At 42.1% G+C, this 19,264-nt stretch overlaps 2 protein-coding genes across 2 annotated transcripts in view; both read right to left on the reverse strand.

Annotated features, from left to right (window-relative positions):
* Positions 1-139: 139 nt before the first annotated feature.
* On the reverse strand, positions 140-3,246 carry HOXB2 (homeobox B2). Its single transcript, XM_054993576.1, has 2 exons — positions 2,865-3,246; positions 140-1,438 (listed from the first exon to the last, which is right to left on the reverse strand). The coding sequence occupies exons 1-2, from the start codon at positions 3,244-3,246 to the stop codon at positions 753-755; spliced, it is 1,068 nt and encodes a 355-aa protein (XP_054849551.1). The 3' UTR covers positions 140-752.
* An 8,252-nt stretch (positions 3,247-11,498) lies between these two features.
* The window catches only part of HOXB3 (homeobox B3), a 38,772-nt gene continuing 31,006 nt past the window's right edge, over positions 11,499-19,264 (reverse strand). The window contains exon 3 of the mRNA XM_054992738.1: positions 11,499-15,578. Within this exon, the coding sequence (XP_054848713.1) occupies positions 14,812-15,578 (767 nt within the window). The 3' untranslated portion in view covers positions 11,499-14,811. The remainder of the gene's footprint in view (positions 15,579-19,264) is intronic.

Genomic DNA, 19,264 nt, shown 5'->3' on the forward strand with positions numbered 1-19,264 from the left:
TTAAAGACGGCTAACCAGAAGAAAAATAAAACATATGTTTATTTTTAATGGAAGGAAAGGAAGTCAGATTTTTTAAAAACCCAATGGCCGTAAAAAACAGGAATGTAGCATTTTCTAGACTATAAAGCCATTTATTTAATCTATGAAAATAATGTACAATAAATAATTTGCATTTTACTATTAAAGCATTTGAATAAATAATCTACCTCTAAAACATAAAAGGAAGGGGGGAACTTCTGTTTTTGCTTTTACGTTCTTCCTTCTTTTACTTTTATGTTTCAATTAAGAAATCTAAACGTCTTGTTTTTCTTCCTGAGAAATTTAGTTTTAAGAAATCGGCAGACATTTTCTCCTGGTTGTGCTGAGATTTCGAATGGATGCTCCTATTGACTGGGGAGGAGGAGAATACTGACTGTAAAGATATTTAAAAGGCCAGGATGTAGTCTTCTTTTGGTCTATCAAAATGTATGCCCTCATTTATTATTTTGGCCCCTTTGGATCTCCCTAGTAGAGTGGCATCTATTCTTTAAAGAAACACAACTATGGAAATAAATGCCTACATTTTTAAAGGATTTGTCCTCTGAACTTTCCAAGGAAATGTTTTCCAGTGGGGTGTTCGAGGAGGTGAGAGTGTATGAAGGGAAGGGGGCTCCTCTTGGCTGAAATGACTGGGGCTGGGGTGCTAAATGACGGGGTGTATCCCTCCGTCTATCTTCATATGGGGCACAGGACCCAAGGCAAATCAAGGGCATTTACTGGAAATTCAAATGTGGAAGATCGAAAGTACAAAGCGTGCTTGTAAAAAAGTCCAGGTCGTCGACGGAGAAATTGACAGGGCTGTCTAAGAACCCCTGGAGGTTGGGAGAAAGGCCTTCTGAGGTCTGTGGGCAGGAATCCACCGAGAAGATACTCAGATCTGGTGGCAACAAAGGAGACTTCTGGCTTTCTCGGAAGGCATTGTCTGAGGAGGAAGAGGAGGAGGAGGAAGAGCGGGCGCCAGCTGTCCCATTTGGCTGGGCGTTGGGGGCTCTCTCCTCGGTAGGTGTTAGGTAACCAGCGGGGCCTCTGGAAGGTTCTCCGCTGTCGACCGGGTAAGGGCAAGGAATCTCCAGGGAGTCTCCAAATGGAGAAGAAGGGCCCCTCTCCTCTTCCACCGCCTCTTCGCTGCCTTGGTCCAGGCTGCTGCAACCACCAGGGTCCCCCTCGGGGATTTCCTTGTGCTGCGTCTGCCGCTTATGCTTCATCCTTCGGTTCTGGAACCAAACCTTCACCTGCCTTTCGGTCAAGTCCAGCAAAGCAGCGATTTCCACTCGCCGCGGTCTGCAGAGGTATTTGTTGAAGTGGAACTCCTTCTCCAGCTCCAGCAGTTGCGTGTTGGTGTAAGCCGTCCTCAGCCGCCTGGAACCGCTCCCGCTGTTGTCCAGGAAGCCTTGGGCGTCTGGAGGGAGAACGGATAGCAAATGAAACCAATGCAAAATCTAACATGCAATCAAAAGTAGGTTCCTTGAAGAACTGTATTGCGCGACGGATGGACCCTGTCCCGTTTTCTGCTTGGGTGCTCGCAGATTAAGCCTTAAATTGTTGTTTGGCAAAAGAGCAAAAAGTGTCTGTCCCCCGTCCAAAGGTGCTCAGGATCGCAGAGCCATTCATTAGTCAGCGACACAGAGGAGTGGGACGTGGGTTTTTGAAGGGGACTTGACGGAAGGAAGGTCTTCTCCGCTCATCTTGGAAAGGAGAAATTAGCATTCAACCTACGTTTAGGGAAGACCAGGACTTCACACATGCTACTCTCTCCCCATCGATTTAGAGATAGAAAGTCTCCTGCCCGCCCCCCGCATCCCACCCCAGTATGTGCAAAACGCCCGCGCTGTGGGAATCAATGTTCTCCTCCAGAATTATGTTAACTGTAAAGTTGCTTTGTTAGAACAAGGAAACAGAAGAATGAAATGAGATCGTGCGCCCTGTTTTTCTGTCTGTCCTCCTACCTACCTACCTACCGCACCAATTAGGAAACAAAATTCCAGCAACTAACCCCCCACCCCCAGTCCTCCTTCTTAGGGCGCTTTCCCTTCATCCAGAAAGCCAATTCCTTGCAGTACATCCCTCGGTGGGCACAAATCCAGCACCTTTAGGGGAATGGGGGGGGGGGGCGCTGAACATGAAAAGGGCCCCTTTCTCCCCCGGTTTGGCGATCAGGGGGAGGGGGGGGTCAGTTGGATTGGAAGAATCTTGAAATGAAGACTCTTGATTCCAAGGGATGGATCGAAAGGCTGCCTTGTGAATGGTTATCTGGGAGAGATGGGGGAGGGAGGAGCGGCTATTTTTTCCCCTGTATTTTGCTTTCTCTTCCTCCAGTTCTTTCCACCCATCTTTCTCCCAGTATTGAAATAAAGCAGCTTACAAGAAAATGCCCCCTTCTAAACATATCAAATTCTCTTCTGTGACTCCCTATGTTTATAGTTTCCCTTTGAGAGAGAGAGATATGCCCACAAAACACAAAACAAAACAATATATATATATATATCCCCACAAAACAACTATTGAAGAAATAGGCGATGAATTCGATGCCTCAGCCACAAGAGTGCTAAAACAATAATAAAAATTAGGAGTTGTTTTCAATAAAATTTGCGACACCTATTACTATTAGAATTTTTAAGGACTGAGAGGGGAAGGAAGGAAGGTTTCAGTGTTTTGGGGAGCTTTCAATTAGGTTAGTATTAGGCAGACACGTTTGCCCCCTTCCCGGAGACTGGGTGCCTCTCCCATGGCAGGGCTTTTGGGTGTCTTCATTCAGCCCCTCCACTTCCTCTCCTGCCACCCCAACTCCCCCCCCCCGTGGCCCCCGTGTTGTATGGTCTACAGACCTGCGGGAGAACCGACGGCAGATCCAGGCAGTGAAGAAGAGGAGGAAGATGGCGAAGAAGAGGCAGGGACCTGGCTGGCTTTCTTCAAGGATTTCTTCTCCTTCATCCAGGGGAATTCTCCAGCCAAAGAAGCAAGCTGCGGCGGGGGGTTCTGGGCCTGCCCATGTCTTGGTCTCTTCGGGCTCCTTGGCGTAGGCTGGCTGCTGGAACAAGGATCCAAGCTAAGGAGGGTTTGTTCCAAAGGAGGAGGAATTAACGTCGGTGGTTCCTTGATTGATGAAGTTTGAAATGTCTCCAGGACAGCGGGAAGGGACGTCAGACACTCCGCTAGCGACGGCTGGCTGTTTATGAAGCCTATCTCCCTCTCAAATTCAAAATTCATGGCTTTTTCCAGGGGCCCAGTGCAAAAGGGAGGGGGGAGGGGGAAATGGGGGTGGGTGGGTGGAAGGAAAAGAGGGGAAGAAACGATAGATCTTGAAGGTCTTTCTAATATTTTAGACTGCTTTAGCATTAATATTATTTGCAGTCTCCTCCCCCCCCCTTTATTTTTTTAAAAAATCTTATATTGCTGATAATACAGGCGTATGGGGACCTTGCTCTATTAAAGTGACGAGCAGGGATAAATTGCAGTCAATTCCTGATCACGTGGCCTTCCTTGACCAATAGCAGAACCGGCCTGTTAGAAAACAAAGTATTTTCCATAGTAGCTAATAATAATAATAATAATAATAATAATAATAATAATAATAATAATAATATGTAGCAGCAGCATCCCTTGACTTTGGAATACCTCACCAAATTAAGGTGTTTTATTCGCTACAAACGCAGTCCAAAAGTAGATGCCACGGAAGGTTTCAATGAGATGGCCGGAGAGCTGCAGATGGGTTACAATTTGACTTTTAACTCCTTCTCTACAGGGACTAGAGTTTTGGCATTAGTCCCTTCCAGGAGGGAAGATGGAATCAGGATAGAGGGACCCTTGCCTCTTGTCCCAAAGGACAAAGGACAGGCATGAAGGATGAAGAAGGACTCTCCCACGCAGAATCAAGAAACATTTCGTTTACACCCAGAGACACTAAAACCTCTAGAAAGAAAGTCAGGAGGAATGTCAGACTCGAAAATCTATTTTGGATTTATTTTTTAAAAATTAGCACAGCTGGCAAATTCAGGTCAGTATAAAGGTTGGTTTGAAAAGCTCTTGTTAAAAGTTGGTTTGAAAAGCTGTTGTTAGTCTTGTTCTGGGGCTTCTGTAACTGTTTGAAACTTTTAAAGTGATGGAGAGGGGAAAGATATCTGGTAGAAAAGATCCCTCCCCTCCCCTCCTCTAACAAAGATTAGGAAAAGGATTGTCTTTAAAAGTATAAAAATGAAGTTACAGTACGATATCTCCCTTTCCTATTCCCCTAAATACACCCTGGCCTAACAACAGAACTTTAGGAGTGTGTTTTACACACACACACACACAAAGGAGTTTGCAATAAGTATCCTAGAATATTTCCAGGCATATTTTGTTTCTTTTTGGCAGTTTCACACAAGCTTAGGGAAGGAGAGAGCAGAGCAGGCGTGGGGGAGAAAAAGAGAGAGAAGTGATCAATCTTTTCTCACCAAAGGTTTCTGACAGCCCTGGCTTTGCTAACATCCTAAAGAATTTGGGCGTTCATCAGAATTCCTTAGAGGAGATTTATTCACTAATTTGGTGAGAAGTTGGGAAAGGTAGAAAGGAAGACTCTTTTGAGACTGGGGAAAGAAAATGGATATATTAATGAATCCAAAGGAAATTCTATTAACCAGTTTGGGTGGCTTGGTTTATTTAATCTCCATTTATTTCTTCCAGCCCCAGCCCCAAACTTGCTTGAAAGTAGGCTGGAAAACTTCAATGAAGATTGTAGGAAAATTGTCCATTCAGACACTCAGTGTGGGTGGCATTAAGTAGAACCCCATAAATCTGGTGGTAAAAAGAATCTTGAAAGTGCCCCCCCCAAAAAACCCATCCCAAATCTATGCATGTGAAACTAAAAATGTACTTTGGCATTGAGGATAATGACCAGAACTTTCAGGCTAATTCATCTACAAATATTTCCAAAGCAAACAGAGTCTTGTGGCACCATTAAGACTAACAGATCTACTTTGAGCAAGATTTGGGTCCCATAGCAACTTAAAGACCAACTAGCTATAATACATGTTGCAATTAGCTTGATAGAGTAGGGGTGTGAAATGCAGAAAATTAGCATCTGTAGTGTTAGGGGGTCATTGTTCCAAATGTGCAAATAAACTCGGTTCTAATTTTACTCTGAAGATTCTCTACTTGAGAACTGTTACTCTTTGGTCTTAGATCTCTTGGGGCAACTTTGGGGCACACCCTACTTCATCAGGTGTGTGGAGTAAATCCTAAACCAGAAGATTTACATATACACTCTGTGGGGGGGGGGAGTATTTAAAAAAACATGAAGTGTGAGAGGCCAGGAAAACATACTCCTCTAGATATCTTGTGGTTTTGATGCAATAGACTAAAGACTAAAGACAGAAATATTTTCCAGTATTTCAAAATTGTATCCTCTGTTGCACTCAGGAAAGCACTGTGATCAGAAATATAGCAAAATATGTTGTTAAAAGGCTATGGGTGGAATCCCACCAGCTTTCCCCTTTCTTTCAAAATGGTACTCTTTGAACTCCACCCCCCAAAAGGCTATGGTGGAGATTGATAGACAAAAGCCATAAGGGATGTGGAGGGAACTGTAGCGAGGAGGCACATTGGGTGAGATTGAGAGGGAAGGGGATCTAGAGCTTGCCTTATGTTTCATGTTTCCATGTTAATTTATATAATGTAACTAGCAATGGGATTGTTAACAGTTGCATCACTACTACAGTTTCAGGTGGGTAGCTGTGTTGATATGCAGTAGAAAAGCAAGATCTGAGTTCAGTAGCACCTTATAGACCAACAACATTTCCAGCTGACAAAAGGAGTGGAAAACTTGTTGGTCTTTAAGGTACTACTGGACTCCAGTCTTGCTTCACTACTACTCGCAACACAAACTAATTGAAGCAATAGTGTAAGGGCATGATCTAGCCATAGTTAAGCTCTTTTCAATCTCACTGATTTTGCTAAATTTCCTGGGGAGGATTCAAGACATCTATCTGATGGCAACAAACTGATGGAACTTAAAAAGCAACATATATGGCTGATTTTTCCCCTTTCCCTTTCTCTCATTGCTTTGCTAGTATCTGTGAATCCAGATGGTGACAGAGACAAGCCTATCCTCCCACTATTGTTTGATATTGTGATATACTACTACTAAATATATCTTTTAAAGATTGGAGTATGTGTAGGACAGACCCTTTTATAACTTTGTACACACCCACACCCACGAATACTGCAAAGATGATATTCTGTACTACTACAGTAATATTCTGAGCAGAGAGAGTGGTCCATACAAACTTTGCAAAGAGGCTGTTTCTATATTTAAACTATTTCTAGCCCTAAAAGCAAAGAAGGAAATAAAATGCTGTATCAGTTTATATTGGGGTGTACTGAAAGAATATTGAGCATAGGGGAAGGATTTGGACAAGTTGTTTGAAAAACAATTGATTTTTAGTGCTCAATCAGGCATTCAGAGAATCTACTAGTTCCCATTTTTCAGCTCCATTTTTGCAAACAAAGAATAGGAATTTCTACAAGACATCTATCTGCCTGATCCAATTTCAGCCGACTTCATTTGCATTTCCATTCCCTCCAAGTTGTTATCCACTTACTTTAGTTAAAGGCCCTGGATATTGTTGTCTATTAATGTTTCATCCACGGTGACACTGCATAATGGACTTTGTAGTCATAAAGCTGTATAAAAGGACTTAAGACTACACAAGTGTAGGTTTATGTCAAGAGAATAAAGCTGGTTTGTTACAACTTTGGCAGTTATACACAGGAGTTTTACAGTGAAAATGAAAATGATTGTGTGTGGAAGAGTTTCTCATAAATGTTTATGTAAAGAAGCAAAACTATTGCAAGTATACAGATGGCTTGACTAGAAAAAAAGTTGAAACAGCATGAAGGAGTAGATATTGCAAAAATAGGAAATGCAGGCTATTAAAGCAGATTCACTGAAGTGTGACAGATTTTGGAATGGCTGGTAGGATTTTTTTTTGCATGAGGGTACAGAAGGGAGAGAACTAAAATATTCAGCCTCAGTTCTTGCTCCCCCCACCCCCCTGTGTGTAGGAGGGGGGGAGATCTCAGGCTGTTGATATGGTTGCTGAAATGTGAAGTTTTGTATGCATTCTCTGAAGAAGAGGCCTCTTTGAACTTTGTAACAAATTTAACCCTCACTTAAACTGGACATATTGGAAATTTAAAAGGCAATTTGAAAGAATGAAAAGCATAAACCACACAAATTTGTCTAGCCAGTACCATTAATAGAAAAGGTTAAACACAAAATAAAGAATTGCAAGAGCTTTTCTTATTGGAATGTTAAATGTGAGAACATGATAGGTTTTCAAACAAATGCTCTCAGGCTTACATGGTCTCATGATCTTGAAAGGCAAATCAAAGTAGATTCTAGTAGAACTTGCTGAGCAGGGTTGGAAGCCCATGCTGACTTCTAAGACTGCTTAACATTTATTTATGTCAATGGCGTGCAAGGCAGAAGACCATTTGGTTAACAACACATTCATATCTTTTAAAAATATTTCCAGAAATCTTGCATATCTGACCAACATCACAATCATGATTTTAGCTCAATTATATCATTCACAAAACCATATTCAGGGAAAACATGTCAGGTGGGGGGAGCGGGTCTTCCATTCTTGACTATTGTTGTTTGATCAGGTCCCAATCAATGTTTCCACGCTCTTATGCATTTAAATTATAGCATCACAGAATATTAAATTATGCTTTGCATGGATGAGCACAACCCAGCTACAGTCATGGACAAAGGCGGAATGGGTACTTTGTTTTTTTTTCCCCCAGTTGTTATTTATTGTTGCATGAAGGCTATAATTATTAGTGGGACTTAATATACTGACAAAGCAACAAAAATCAAATAGAAAACAGAATTAAAATAATTTTTCTTGCAAAGCCCTCTGGCCTGCAGTTTATGCCTGTCTGTAGAAATAATCTATTTTTTGCCTTCCATATTAATTAAAAAGAGTTACATGTATAAGATCAACAATACTTGTTCTGGGCAACCCTTTTTTAAAAGGGATATTCATTGCATACATGTTGTGACACATGATCCTTTTCCTTCAGAGTAGTCCTATTAAAACCATTGAGTCTGTTTGGGAGTTAATCGATATCATTTTGTGGACAGAACAGAATTCGCATGAGCAATATTACAACAACAACAACAAAACCCTTAATAGTGAATGCAGAACAGCACCCAGGATTGGACCAACCATCCTTGATGCTAGGGAAAAAGGTAAAGAGGAATCTTCTTTGACTACCAAAAAGATTATGCTGAGGATCATGGGACTTGTATGGGCAAAAGCTCTATGAGATGGAGGCTTTAATATGGAAAGGAGTTGAGTGAGATTAAGTGAAAAAGCTGGCTGGATTCAACAGCCCCCTTCCAAATTCTTTCTTAGAGGATTCAGTCCATGGACAAATATTTTTTGGTAGTCATGCAGAGAACTGCAGCTAAAGATTACTATGACAACTGTGGCTGGACTTGTATGTTACGTTTGTGTAATGGGTCTAGTTCCATCAATGATATATGAGATTTATTTATTTAAAACATTTTAATGCTGTCTTTCTGCTCAGTTCAGGGTGGTAAACTGCCAAAATGTTAAAACAAATTTTAAAATGTTTAATGTTCTAAACATTAAGATGTTTTAATGTGTTGGTTCTTTGCCACCCTAAGGACCCTGAACTGGGTGGAAAGGCAGCATAAAAATGTTAGACAGACAGAAAGATGTTGTGTGTATACATCACACATACACTAAAAAACAGTTCAGCAAACCATAAACATATAGGCACATTTGCATAAACAGAAAGGAGGGTCTATTAGGGTCACTGAGACAATGCTAAACAAAACAGAAAAATGTTCATTTGCTGGTGGATTGTAGTAATAGAGGGGGACACATGAATCTCCCTGGGGAGGAAAATCCTTAATTTCTGTGCTGAGAAGGCTTATTGCTGTTACCCATCTAACCTCAGATGGTGGGGGCACCAAAGCAGAGCCTCTGACAATGACCATAGTGGCCAGGTAGATTCATGTGGGAGTAGACAGTCCTTAAGATATGGTGGCCTCAAGCCTATGGGGGTTTAAAGGAAGAGTGGAAGCTACAATTCAAGGTGCTTAACTTTAGCACTTTGAATTGTAGCTTCCACTCTTCAAGGTCAACTCCATGTAAAGCACTTTGTAGTAGTCTAATCTAGGCGTTACCAGGGCATGCACCACAGTGCCAAGATCTTCTTTCCCAGGAAAAGTGTCAGCTGGCTCACCAGCCAAAGCTAGTAAAAGGCACCTCTGGTCCCCACTATCATCTGCTTATCCAACAGAAGCCCCAGGGGCAGCAGCAGCTCCAAGCTACAAACCTGCTCCTCTAAGGGGAATGCAACCGGCATCCAAAACAAGAGACACTTCATTTCCTCAGTGTCATAGATGAGATGGTAGCCACTGCTGAATAAACACCCTTACCATTGGAGGTGGCCCATCTGCATATAGGGGGTAACCTCGGGCAAATAATGGCTTAGGTGGGTTTGTTGCTGGTATGCTAATCCTATCCTTGAACAGTAAACTGATTCTATGCATGAATGAAGTGACTGCATGATGGAGGTGCGTGTTGAATTTTTACAGGGGTAGGCACTCAACAGCTTTGGCTGTATCTGGTAAACATGAACCATGTGGTCTTAAGTGCATAACTCTGTTCCTTCCCACACCAGTACTGCGTCTTCCAGGAACTGGCATCTGAGCCACATGATTCCTTTTTACAGACGATACTGCTAGGATCCTCCAAGTGGCTCTCACACTGCCCTAGCCACACTTGAATCAGGCCTATAACTCCGGGTACAGAGGAGCCATAACTCAGTGTCAGAGAACATAAGATCCCAGGTTTAATCCCTGGTATTGTGGGTGAAAAGAGTTTTAGGAAAGCAAGATGGGGAAAGGCCTCTCTCTGAGTGCTTGGAAAGCTGCTGCTGATCAATGCAGATAGTACTACGTGTCAATGTTCTATGATTATCTCTCATATTGGGTAAAACTTCCCACAGTGGGAGGAATCTACAACATTCCATTTAATTCCTTAGGGACTTATTAGGTTGGCCCCAACAAGCTTTGCTCCTGGCAAAAAGTAAGGAGGCATCCTCTTGGATGATCCCAAAAGGCTGTTCTTGAGACTCATGGCACCTGGAAGTACAAAAGCCATGGAAGAAGGAGGCTGTTCTCTGGAGGAGAATGGAAATTCCTTAGAAGCCAGCCGGGTCCTACCCACTACATGCATACTGACAAAGGAGGATGTGCCACAGAAGCTTTTCTGCAGCAGACAAAATTAATTTACAGTTTTGTTTCTTAGTATAAGAAGTACATTGCTAGATAGGAAGGTACATGGGTAGATTTGAGCAGAAAACCCTGAGCTAACACGTATCACATTTAAGCAAGAAAAACGTTCCAGCCTCTCCTACAACAGCCTCCTTTCCCAACTCCAGGTCGAAAATTAATCTGGCCCCCGCCCCCTCTCCCCTTTGCATCTTAGGGAAAACGGGAAAGATGCTTCGACTTTTACAGCCTCTGGCCGAGTGCTGTTGGTCCTGGCAGTGGCCGAAGCAGAAGCGGTGGTTGGGGATGGCGGCAGCAAGTAGCCCTCCCCGAGCAAGCAGAGCCCCCCAGCTCTGTCCCCCAAGATCTCAGCTCCACGAAGCTTGCCTTTTGCCTTTAGCTGTTCCTACACTCGTATAAATGTGACGTGCTAATTTGACAGGCCGTTTACATTCGGTTTCTAACATCATAAAAGTTTTATGGGAATGCGCTGCTTGTAAAAATAAGGCACCCCCCACCTTTTAAAAGACTTAGGAGCATAAAACACAAATTAGCCGTGGCGTTATCTTATCTGTCTTTTGGCTTTCACGCGTCCCCCTCCCCCCTCCATCCTTAAAACAGCATCTGCCTTCTACTCCTTTCTTGTTTTATTTAGTGATTTAATTTCACGACAGGTTCTCCCCCCGCCTTTAATTTCAGCAAGAAAGCCCCGTGTGCCTTTTGTTATGATTAATCATTTTCCTTTGTTTTCATTTTAGACCCAATGGCTGTTCAGTTTGGACCACACGTGACCCCCCTTCTTTGTATCCACAGAAGATGATGGGTAATTTTAATTGGCGTGAGACTGTTTAGAACAAGATTTTCAAAGTGGAAGGGAAGTGGGTGGGAAGGGGGAGATGGGGGGGAAAGCGAGAGGAGAAACGAAGCCCCTGGCGATTAACTTTTTAAGTAAACATAATCATCTAGGAAAAGTGTTCCAGTTTTATATGCTGTAAAATAAAAGCTCATATCCTAAGGGAGAAGCTGGAGGGAGGAACAGACAAATGTCTTTCTCGTTAATGTCTGAAAAATTTAGAAATGTTTTTGAACGTCTTTCTGCTTTCTGGCAGTAAAGCCTGCCTTCTGTTTAACGCCTGCTTTCAAATCTCACCAATGGGACACCAGCAAATAAAGAACAGAAAGTTTATTCAAGAATTGTTCAACAGACAACCCTTAAGCAAAGAAATAAAGTTATCTACTGTAAATAACAAAGAAAAATGTTTCAAAAAAGAAGGGCAGAAGAAGTGGCGGAGAAAGGGAAGAAGGGGGTTAGCTAGTTCTTCTAACTCAGGGCTATACAATTACAGTCTGGCTCTGCTTTCATGCCTCCAATAGAACTAAACACATTCTTTTTAAGTACAAAGGTAACTACTGGCTTTTTCCCTAAATTACAATAACTAAAAAAGAGAGGAGAGGGAGAGAGAGAGAGAGAGAGAAAGGTAGGTTGTACAATGGACAGGGAAAAAACACCATGTTCCTTTATAACAAGTAAATACTAAAAAAAGTACATTTTTCCTTATAAATACATAATGTTGGGGATAAATAATACAAAATCAACAAAAGAAAAAATAGTTTAAAACTGGCTATAACAAATAAATATATAATATATATATTTATATTTATATATATGAATGTTCACCAAAACACGCACACACCCCCATTGAAAGACGTCTCCAATGGGTGCCCTTCAAAAGTTGGTATATCTACCCATTAAAATGTAAACTCTAAGTGCAAGAAATATGCCAGTCCGAATAAGAAGCATCAGTAAACACCCACACTGCCCTCCCCTCCCAAAGGACAGTTTACTTCCGCTTTCACTTGGCGACATATCAGTTTTTGTTCAAATATACCCTGTATTCACTTTCTAGAGGAGAGGAGACGCAAGATGCCTTTAGACTTTCCACCCTTCATGAACCCTAAAGAAAGAGAGGCAGCTGCTTCATGAAGAAGGAGAGCTCAGAATGGGCACGTGTCAAAGTGTCTTCCTCCCTTTCTGTGTTTGGACTCTTGCTCCTTATTTTTTGTTTTTAAAAAGTCTCACTTTCCTTTTGCAAAGGGGCAGCCCAGTTTCCTCCACTCCCCCAGTTCTTGAAAGCTTCTGGTAGATACTGGGAAGGAGAGAAGAAATGGAGCTGGAAGTATTGGCCAGGATGCAAAGTTTCTGACTGTAAGGTTAGGGGGAGGGGAGGAAAGAAGGGTGCAGTATCAGTTTCGAAGGGAAAGTTCCACAGATTGTGTGTAGTGGTCAGAAGGTGGGATAGGAGACTTCATGAAGGCAGTTTTCACTCAACCTCTTGGATATCCTTTTATGTATTAATACATTTGTGACTTAGATTAGTTTGGAGGGGACATAGCTTTAACAGGCCATGTAACCAGATCCGCAATTTTGTCTGCATATTGTAAGATTTCTTTCCTTTCAAAAAAGAAATTAAATTATCTATTTCTCTCAGATTATCCCCTTACAAAAAATTAGTACCCTTTTACACATTCAAAAAAATTGTGTTGAAACCTCAGGAGAAAGGTAAATATGAAATGCAATCTTGGAATCCATTCTTCAGCTCCCAGAATTAATAAGGACTTAATAGATTCCAAAAAGAGTATTTTCAAAGGACTGAGAAGGCCCGTTTGTTGTTCCAAGGCACACCAGTCTTAATTGTGACTGGTATCAGTGTATTTGCTTTTCTCCAACAATATAGAAAGCCTAAGCAGGTCTACTCAGAAGTAAGTACCATATTAGTCAACAGGCCTACTCTCAGGAAAGTGTTTTTAGGATTGCAACCACAGCCTGCAATTCTAAATAATTTTATTTGGTAGCCCACATGGAAATGGGACCATTCCAGTTAAGGATATTTGACTTAGTAGTGTTCTATAGAAGAAAGAGTTACTAGTCCTGCACAAAGCAACCCCACTGAATTGGAAGTGGGCAGGAGAATTTCCTGTAGGATTGTGCCCAGTAACTTTAACCTTTTCTATATATTCCATTGCCAGCAAAATGTACCTGGGGCTGCATAGTATAATCTCAGGCCATCTAAATAGATTTATCAGTCAACCAATTAGGTATTCTAGTTAAAATGAAAGGCTCTTATGTAAATGAGAGCTAGTCTGCTGCTGTATAGTTTATACAGGGCACATGCTCAAGGCAATGTTTTTAAAATGCAAAATAATTACCACTAACAATGTCCAACATTACTACCCACATGACCATTAACTTTGCTATACAGGCTATATCCACAAAAGAATTGTAGCAGGATGTTAAATTGAGAGCCAGTATATGTAATGGTTAGAGTGTAAGACTGGGATGTGGAAGACCCAGGTTCAAATCCCCACTCTGCCATGGAAGCTGGCCGGGTGACCCTGGGCCAATCAGTGACTCTCAGCCAAACCGGTGGAGGGGAGTATGTGACTGGTTTGGGTTCCTACTGGGGAGAAAGGTGGGGTGCAAATATCCATGTAATACATTAGGAGATGGACAGGTGTAAGGTGGTAGAATGAACTGGCAGAGCGCTGTGCCACTTTGGACTGATGGTGGGGGATTGAGGTTTCTGAATTCTCCTATCCATTTAAAACAACAACAGCCACCCTGCAAATAGAAAATTAGCAGATTGGGGAGATAAACTAGTTTTACTGCCTGCAGAGACTACCGAAAGAGGAAGTATTCAGAAATACGACTTAACCTTCACTTTGAAATAGTCTGCAATACAGAATTATGCCTCCATCTTTCACTGCCTAAATAGTACTGAGGGTATATGTAATTTGATCAGGAGGGGGTGGGACATGTTTAGAATGGTCTTAAGCAGAGTTTAACCTTTTGGAGTCCATTCGCTTTAACTTATTTAGAAATGTGTAACTCTGCTTAGGGTAGCACTGTCAGGCAGTAAGATCTTAAAGTGAACCAAATGGAAGGTCTGGAGACCAACAAACCCTACTGAGTCCACCCATTCATTTTAAATGACGACTTCTTTTACCCGGGGTGGTAGTGGTCTCTCAGACCCAAGCATGGAACCCATTCTAATTGTTTTTGAAGCCAAAGCTCAGTTTTGGACCTCAGAAAGTACATTACACCAGGAGCAGGCATGAGAACATTTTCTTCCCCACTCTGCAGAATCACAAGCTGCCCCCACAGACCTGAGAATGGAATTGGTGGCAGAGCCTCCAGGTAGAATCATGACTTCCCAGGAGGCCTAAGACTCCCATTTCTGAAACCGCAGCACTGGAGAAAGCCACCCTCAAACAGATCCTCAATTTCTACAGAGTAGCAAGAAGCACTGATGACTGGATCAGATGGTAACCATTTTCAAACCCCTTTCCCCAAAAAGGTTTCAACACAAATGTTTTTGAAGTAAGAGCCCACTGACACTCCCCCTACACAACCACCCAACCAACAACTGCCCTCAGTTCCAGTTCTCCATTAACTCCCCCCTCCCAGTCTGTCCCATCCCTCATCACAGATGGGTTAGTTTGGGCGCCTCTTGGATTCTGCCCTGAGTAGAAGCATGGTGGGTGGAAAGGTCTGTGTACGTTGGATGAGACTCACAAGTTCCGTGGTGCTGATTGGACCCCATCTGAGGGGCACCATTGTATTCCATGCTTGGAGGCTGGTGGTGCTGGAGGGGGTTCAGCCCATACAGTGAGGGGGCAGAAGCAGGCATAGAATCCACATAGTTGCCACCAACGTACACTGGACTGCCTTGCATATTAGGGGGGCCGTAGCCGCCTCCCCCGTTACCCTGTAAGACGTGTGGATCATATTCAGGTGCCGTGTTGGCATACTTCTGTTGGGTGGGGCAACTTTTGATGGGGTTTTGGTAGGCAGTGGGCATGGCATAGGCATTCTGGTGGGGTTTGTTGAAGGAGGGTGGAGATGGGGCATCATAGTTTGAAGTGATGGGGTGCAGAGCGTTCATGAACCCAGCAGAGGATTGCATGGGCTGGGGAGGGCTTCCAGTGGGGGAAGGGCCCCCTGAAGAAGACCCCAAGCCTTTTGACTTCTGATCCTTTTTGTATTTCATTCTCCTGTTCTGGAACCAGATCTTGATCTGCCTCTCGCTGAGATTCAACAGGTTGGCCATTTCCACCCGGCGGGGTCTGCAAAGGTAGCGGTTGAAATGGAATTCCTTCTCCAACTCGACCAGCTGGGCGCTCGTATAAGCAGTGCGGGCTCTCTTGGAAGCCGAGGAGCCCGGAGGGCTTTTCTCACCGCTGCAGCTTTCTGAAAAGAAGGAAGGTCGGGAAATGAAATCAAAGATAATTACTTACATGCAGAAAATTGAATGCACAGGCCTCTTAATAAATCCTCAAACAGGCGAGAAGACTTCAACCTCCCCTCCTTCTCCTCCAGTCCCCACTCCATAATCATGTCATTTATTAAGAGTTCTGTTCTCCAAAGCTGCCCCCTCGCTTTATGAAAATTTGATCATGTCATGCAGAAAAGGAATCCAGGGCTATTTATTTGGGAGTCGATTATTTTGAAGCAGACCCTTTCAAAGGAAATTATGTCTGGCAAGTGGGCAGTGTTTGGAAAGCAAAAATTAATCAAGCACTCATATACACAGGCCTGCAACATTTGTATCCTCATTTTATGTTGGTTTTTCTGGAGGATTTAACAAGCAAGCCAAAGTGCACACATATAGGAGTGTAACAGATACTTGCCAGTGAATGACTGTCATTAATAGGCTCAATCCAACATGAAATTATTCTGTGCAAAACTCAATTCAGCTACCAGCTGAATTATACACAGTGTAATCCTAAACAGAGTCACACCCTCCCAGATCCTTTGAGGAGCAATAAATTTAGAAGAGTGTAATCCTGGTTAGAATTGCATTGTAGGTGTATGTATTTTAGAAGTCAATTTCATTATCAGTATAACCTAACATGAGCTGCAAGGTTTTGGGCCCTGGAACCAACTTCCTTCTGATCCAAAAGGAATAATAAAGTGCCTCTGAACATATGCAGAGAGCCATCTTACTCATCAGTGACTACAATTATCTTCCACACATCTAACACTAAGGTAAAAACTGGGGGGGGGGGGCAGTATGGAGCAGAACATTTACACCTTAACATCAGAGGAATTTCTGCTGTTGAGTAGAGGTTGGGGGTTTGACCCCAAGGATACAATGGTTTGGATCCAACCAACCATTTTGCTGATGAAAAGCAGAGGAGAGGGGCCTCATTGGCAACAGAATAACTATGCTGGGAATGATGGGACCTTCATGGAGAAAAGGCAAGTGGAATGGGGGCACTAGTAAGGAGAAGAATTGGGGCAGATTGGGAAGAAAAGCTGATTGGATCCAACCCAACTCTTTTCGTTTAGAAACAGCTGGATTTAGCATAAGTCTACACATTCAGCAGAATGAAATGATAAAGAGGAGATCTACCACTTCAGACTGCAAGTGTATATGGGACCACTTTTAATTACTTCCCACTGGAGAGGGAGTGGCTTTCTGCAAGAAGAAAACTCCTCCCAGATTAGGGATAATGTTCTAGTCCTGCTATGCTAGTTCTCTACTTAACACAGAAATTCCCTAAATAAATTCCTCTGCACATGTAAATTCTGCCTTGCCTTGGAGAAACTGAGATAGAAGATTATATACACAGCTATAGATGGCATATTATTTAAGGTCTACAAAGGTCAGTATCTGAAATGGAAATTGCCTGGGAACCCAATATATGCTCCTTGTATACATGCCATGGAATACAAGTGGGATCTAAATCTAACTGTATGTACACATATAAGATAATGCATACACATGTGATGGAACTATCCATGTATTTAATAGTTGTGCACACGGCAATGGTTTGCTATAAAATGTTTGCAATAGTTAGGGGGTATGGAGAGGTCAAAGAATGTAAAGGCCCCTTTGAAGAGCAAGCAACGCAGAATTACGCTTCATCAGTGGGAAAGTTTGATTGCTGATATAGGAGATGCTCATGGCATTTACTTGAGCTTACATGATTCAGCAACACTTTAGTTGCTGTTGTTGTTATTATTATTCACACTTGCGTGTCCCTTGCTATGCATCAAGTGGTGGTTTTTATGTGTGAAACACAATCATGGGTCTACACATAGATCTTTCAGAGCATCTCAAACATTACCCTTGCAAATAGAGGAAGGAATGTTCCACACTCAGTAGCTACAAGTAACGGATTAACAGATTATCAAGTGACACACATGCATGTCTGAATCACTTCCAATACACTATATTTCCAACAATGCTTCTAAAAGTTGTCATAGTTTTATTTTTGTTGAAGGCTGCAATTCTAAGGGTGTTTGCTTAGGAATGCTGTTACCAGATTTACTTCCAGGTGGGTAGACCTAGAATTGCAGCCTATAACCGGATCCACAGGTTTTGAATAATTCTGTTTATATCACAGACATCGTGAACTAGACAAAGTGATAGCAGATTGCTTGGTATCTGCACATTTTCTGAACATCCTACTCCTCTCCCCTCCTCCAAGATGCATAGCAACACACATAATGTTTACCCAAGAATAAAAAGAAGTTGGGGATTTTACAGAGGGACAATTATGGCAAAAAACCACCTTAATGACACTTTCCTGAATGTAAACCCAATTGGGACTTACTTCTGAGGAGACCTGTTAGGATGCCTCCCAATGTCTAACTTAAAAAAAAAACAGGCCTCCAGTTATGATCAATCATATTCATTCATTGCAGCTTATACTCAGACAGTAATCTGGTTCTGTGTATTATACGCAATTGCAACAATTAAACAAACAAAAATGTATTTCCAAATAGTATAGTACAGGCTACCTGGCTTTCTCTACAGGAGCTGACACAAAATCACTTTCTATAGGAAATTAACCAGTCACAATGATGGTCTTCCACAAGGAAACAAACCCTTTTGACTGCAAAAGGAACTTACTCCCATATAAGAGCTGCATCCTTAGCTCAATTAGAAGCTCCACTGAAATAACTCCTGCATTTCCAGATGCTTCAGATTTTAATATAAATGCACTAGGGATGATATCCAAAACCATTCACCAGCTTCAGTCCCATATACAGGTTGCAAGCCTAAGGACACTTTCCCAGGAGTAAGCCATACTGTATAACATGGGAGTTGCTTCTGAGTAGACCTGTTTAGGATTGCTTGCATAATCTGCAATATTGTATAATTCTGCACTTCTTGTAAGTGTAACCCCACAAACACTTTCCTGGGAGTAAAATGTCATTGAATAGACATGAGTAGGATTCTGAGTACACCTGCTTAGGAGTGCTCTGTATGTGCCAAACATGTAAATCTTTTTCACAGGAGGACAAACAGGTTCGATATAAAACCACTTTACCTGGTACAACAGGTGCATATGTTACAACAAATTAGTTGACTTCTGCTTAGTGTATGTGTTAGTGAGCATTCATGCACTTCCATATAAAAGGAGTACAGCACAATTTTGAGAGAAGGGGAGAGCATTTTATTGGTTGTAGGAAACTGATAAAATAAGCAGGGGGGGAGAATTAATGCACGATGAGCCAGTTGAGAACAGACAGGATTGAGACTCTGTCACTTAAGCTATGAATACATTGTCTGGGGGAAAAAAATCCTGTCCTTTTAATACAGACTTAATAGGATGTTATGTACCTCCATGCCTTGAAAAGCTTCAGCTTCCCATTTCCACAAATTAAACTTCTAATAATAATAATAATAATAACAACAACATTTGATTTATATACCACCCTTCTGGACAACTTAATGCCCACTCAGAGCAGTTTACAAAGTATTCTATTAAAAGGACAGGGCATTTTTCTCCAGACCTTGGCTAATGAGGCCCTATCTACACATAGAGTAGAATGAGGTGTGGATGAGATGGTAAAAAGGACAGTACTACTTTTAGGGTTGCCAAGCAGCCTGGAGAAAAATGTTCTGTTATTTTAATAGATGC

This window comes from Eublepharis macularius, chromosome 12 (assembly GCF_028583425.1).
Source record: "Eublepharis macularius isolate TG4126 chromosome 12, MPM_Emac_v1.0, whole genome shotgun sequence".
Classification (NCBI taxonomy): domain Eukaryota; kingdom Metazoa; phylum Chordata; class Lepidosauria; order Squamata; family Eublepharidae; genus Eublepharis; species Eublepharis macularius.

Coding starts and splice junctions, on each gene's coding strand:
- HOXB2 (XM_054993576.1), bottom strand. CDS start 3,246: ATGAATTTTGAATTTGAGAGGGAGATAGGCTTCATAAACAGCCAGCCG. Junction 1,439..2,864: donor TGCCGTCGGTTCTCCCGCAG/GTCTGTAGACCA, acceptor TTCTCCCTCCAG/ACGCCCAAGGCTTCCTGGAC.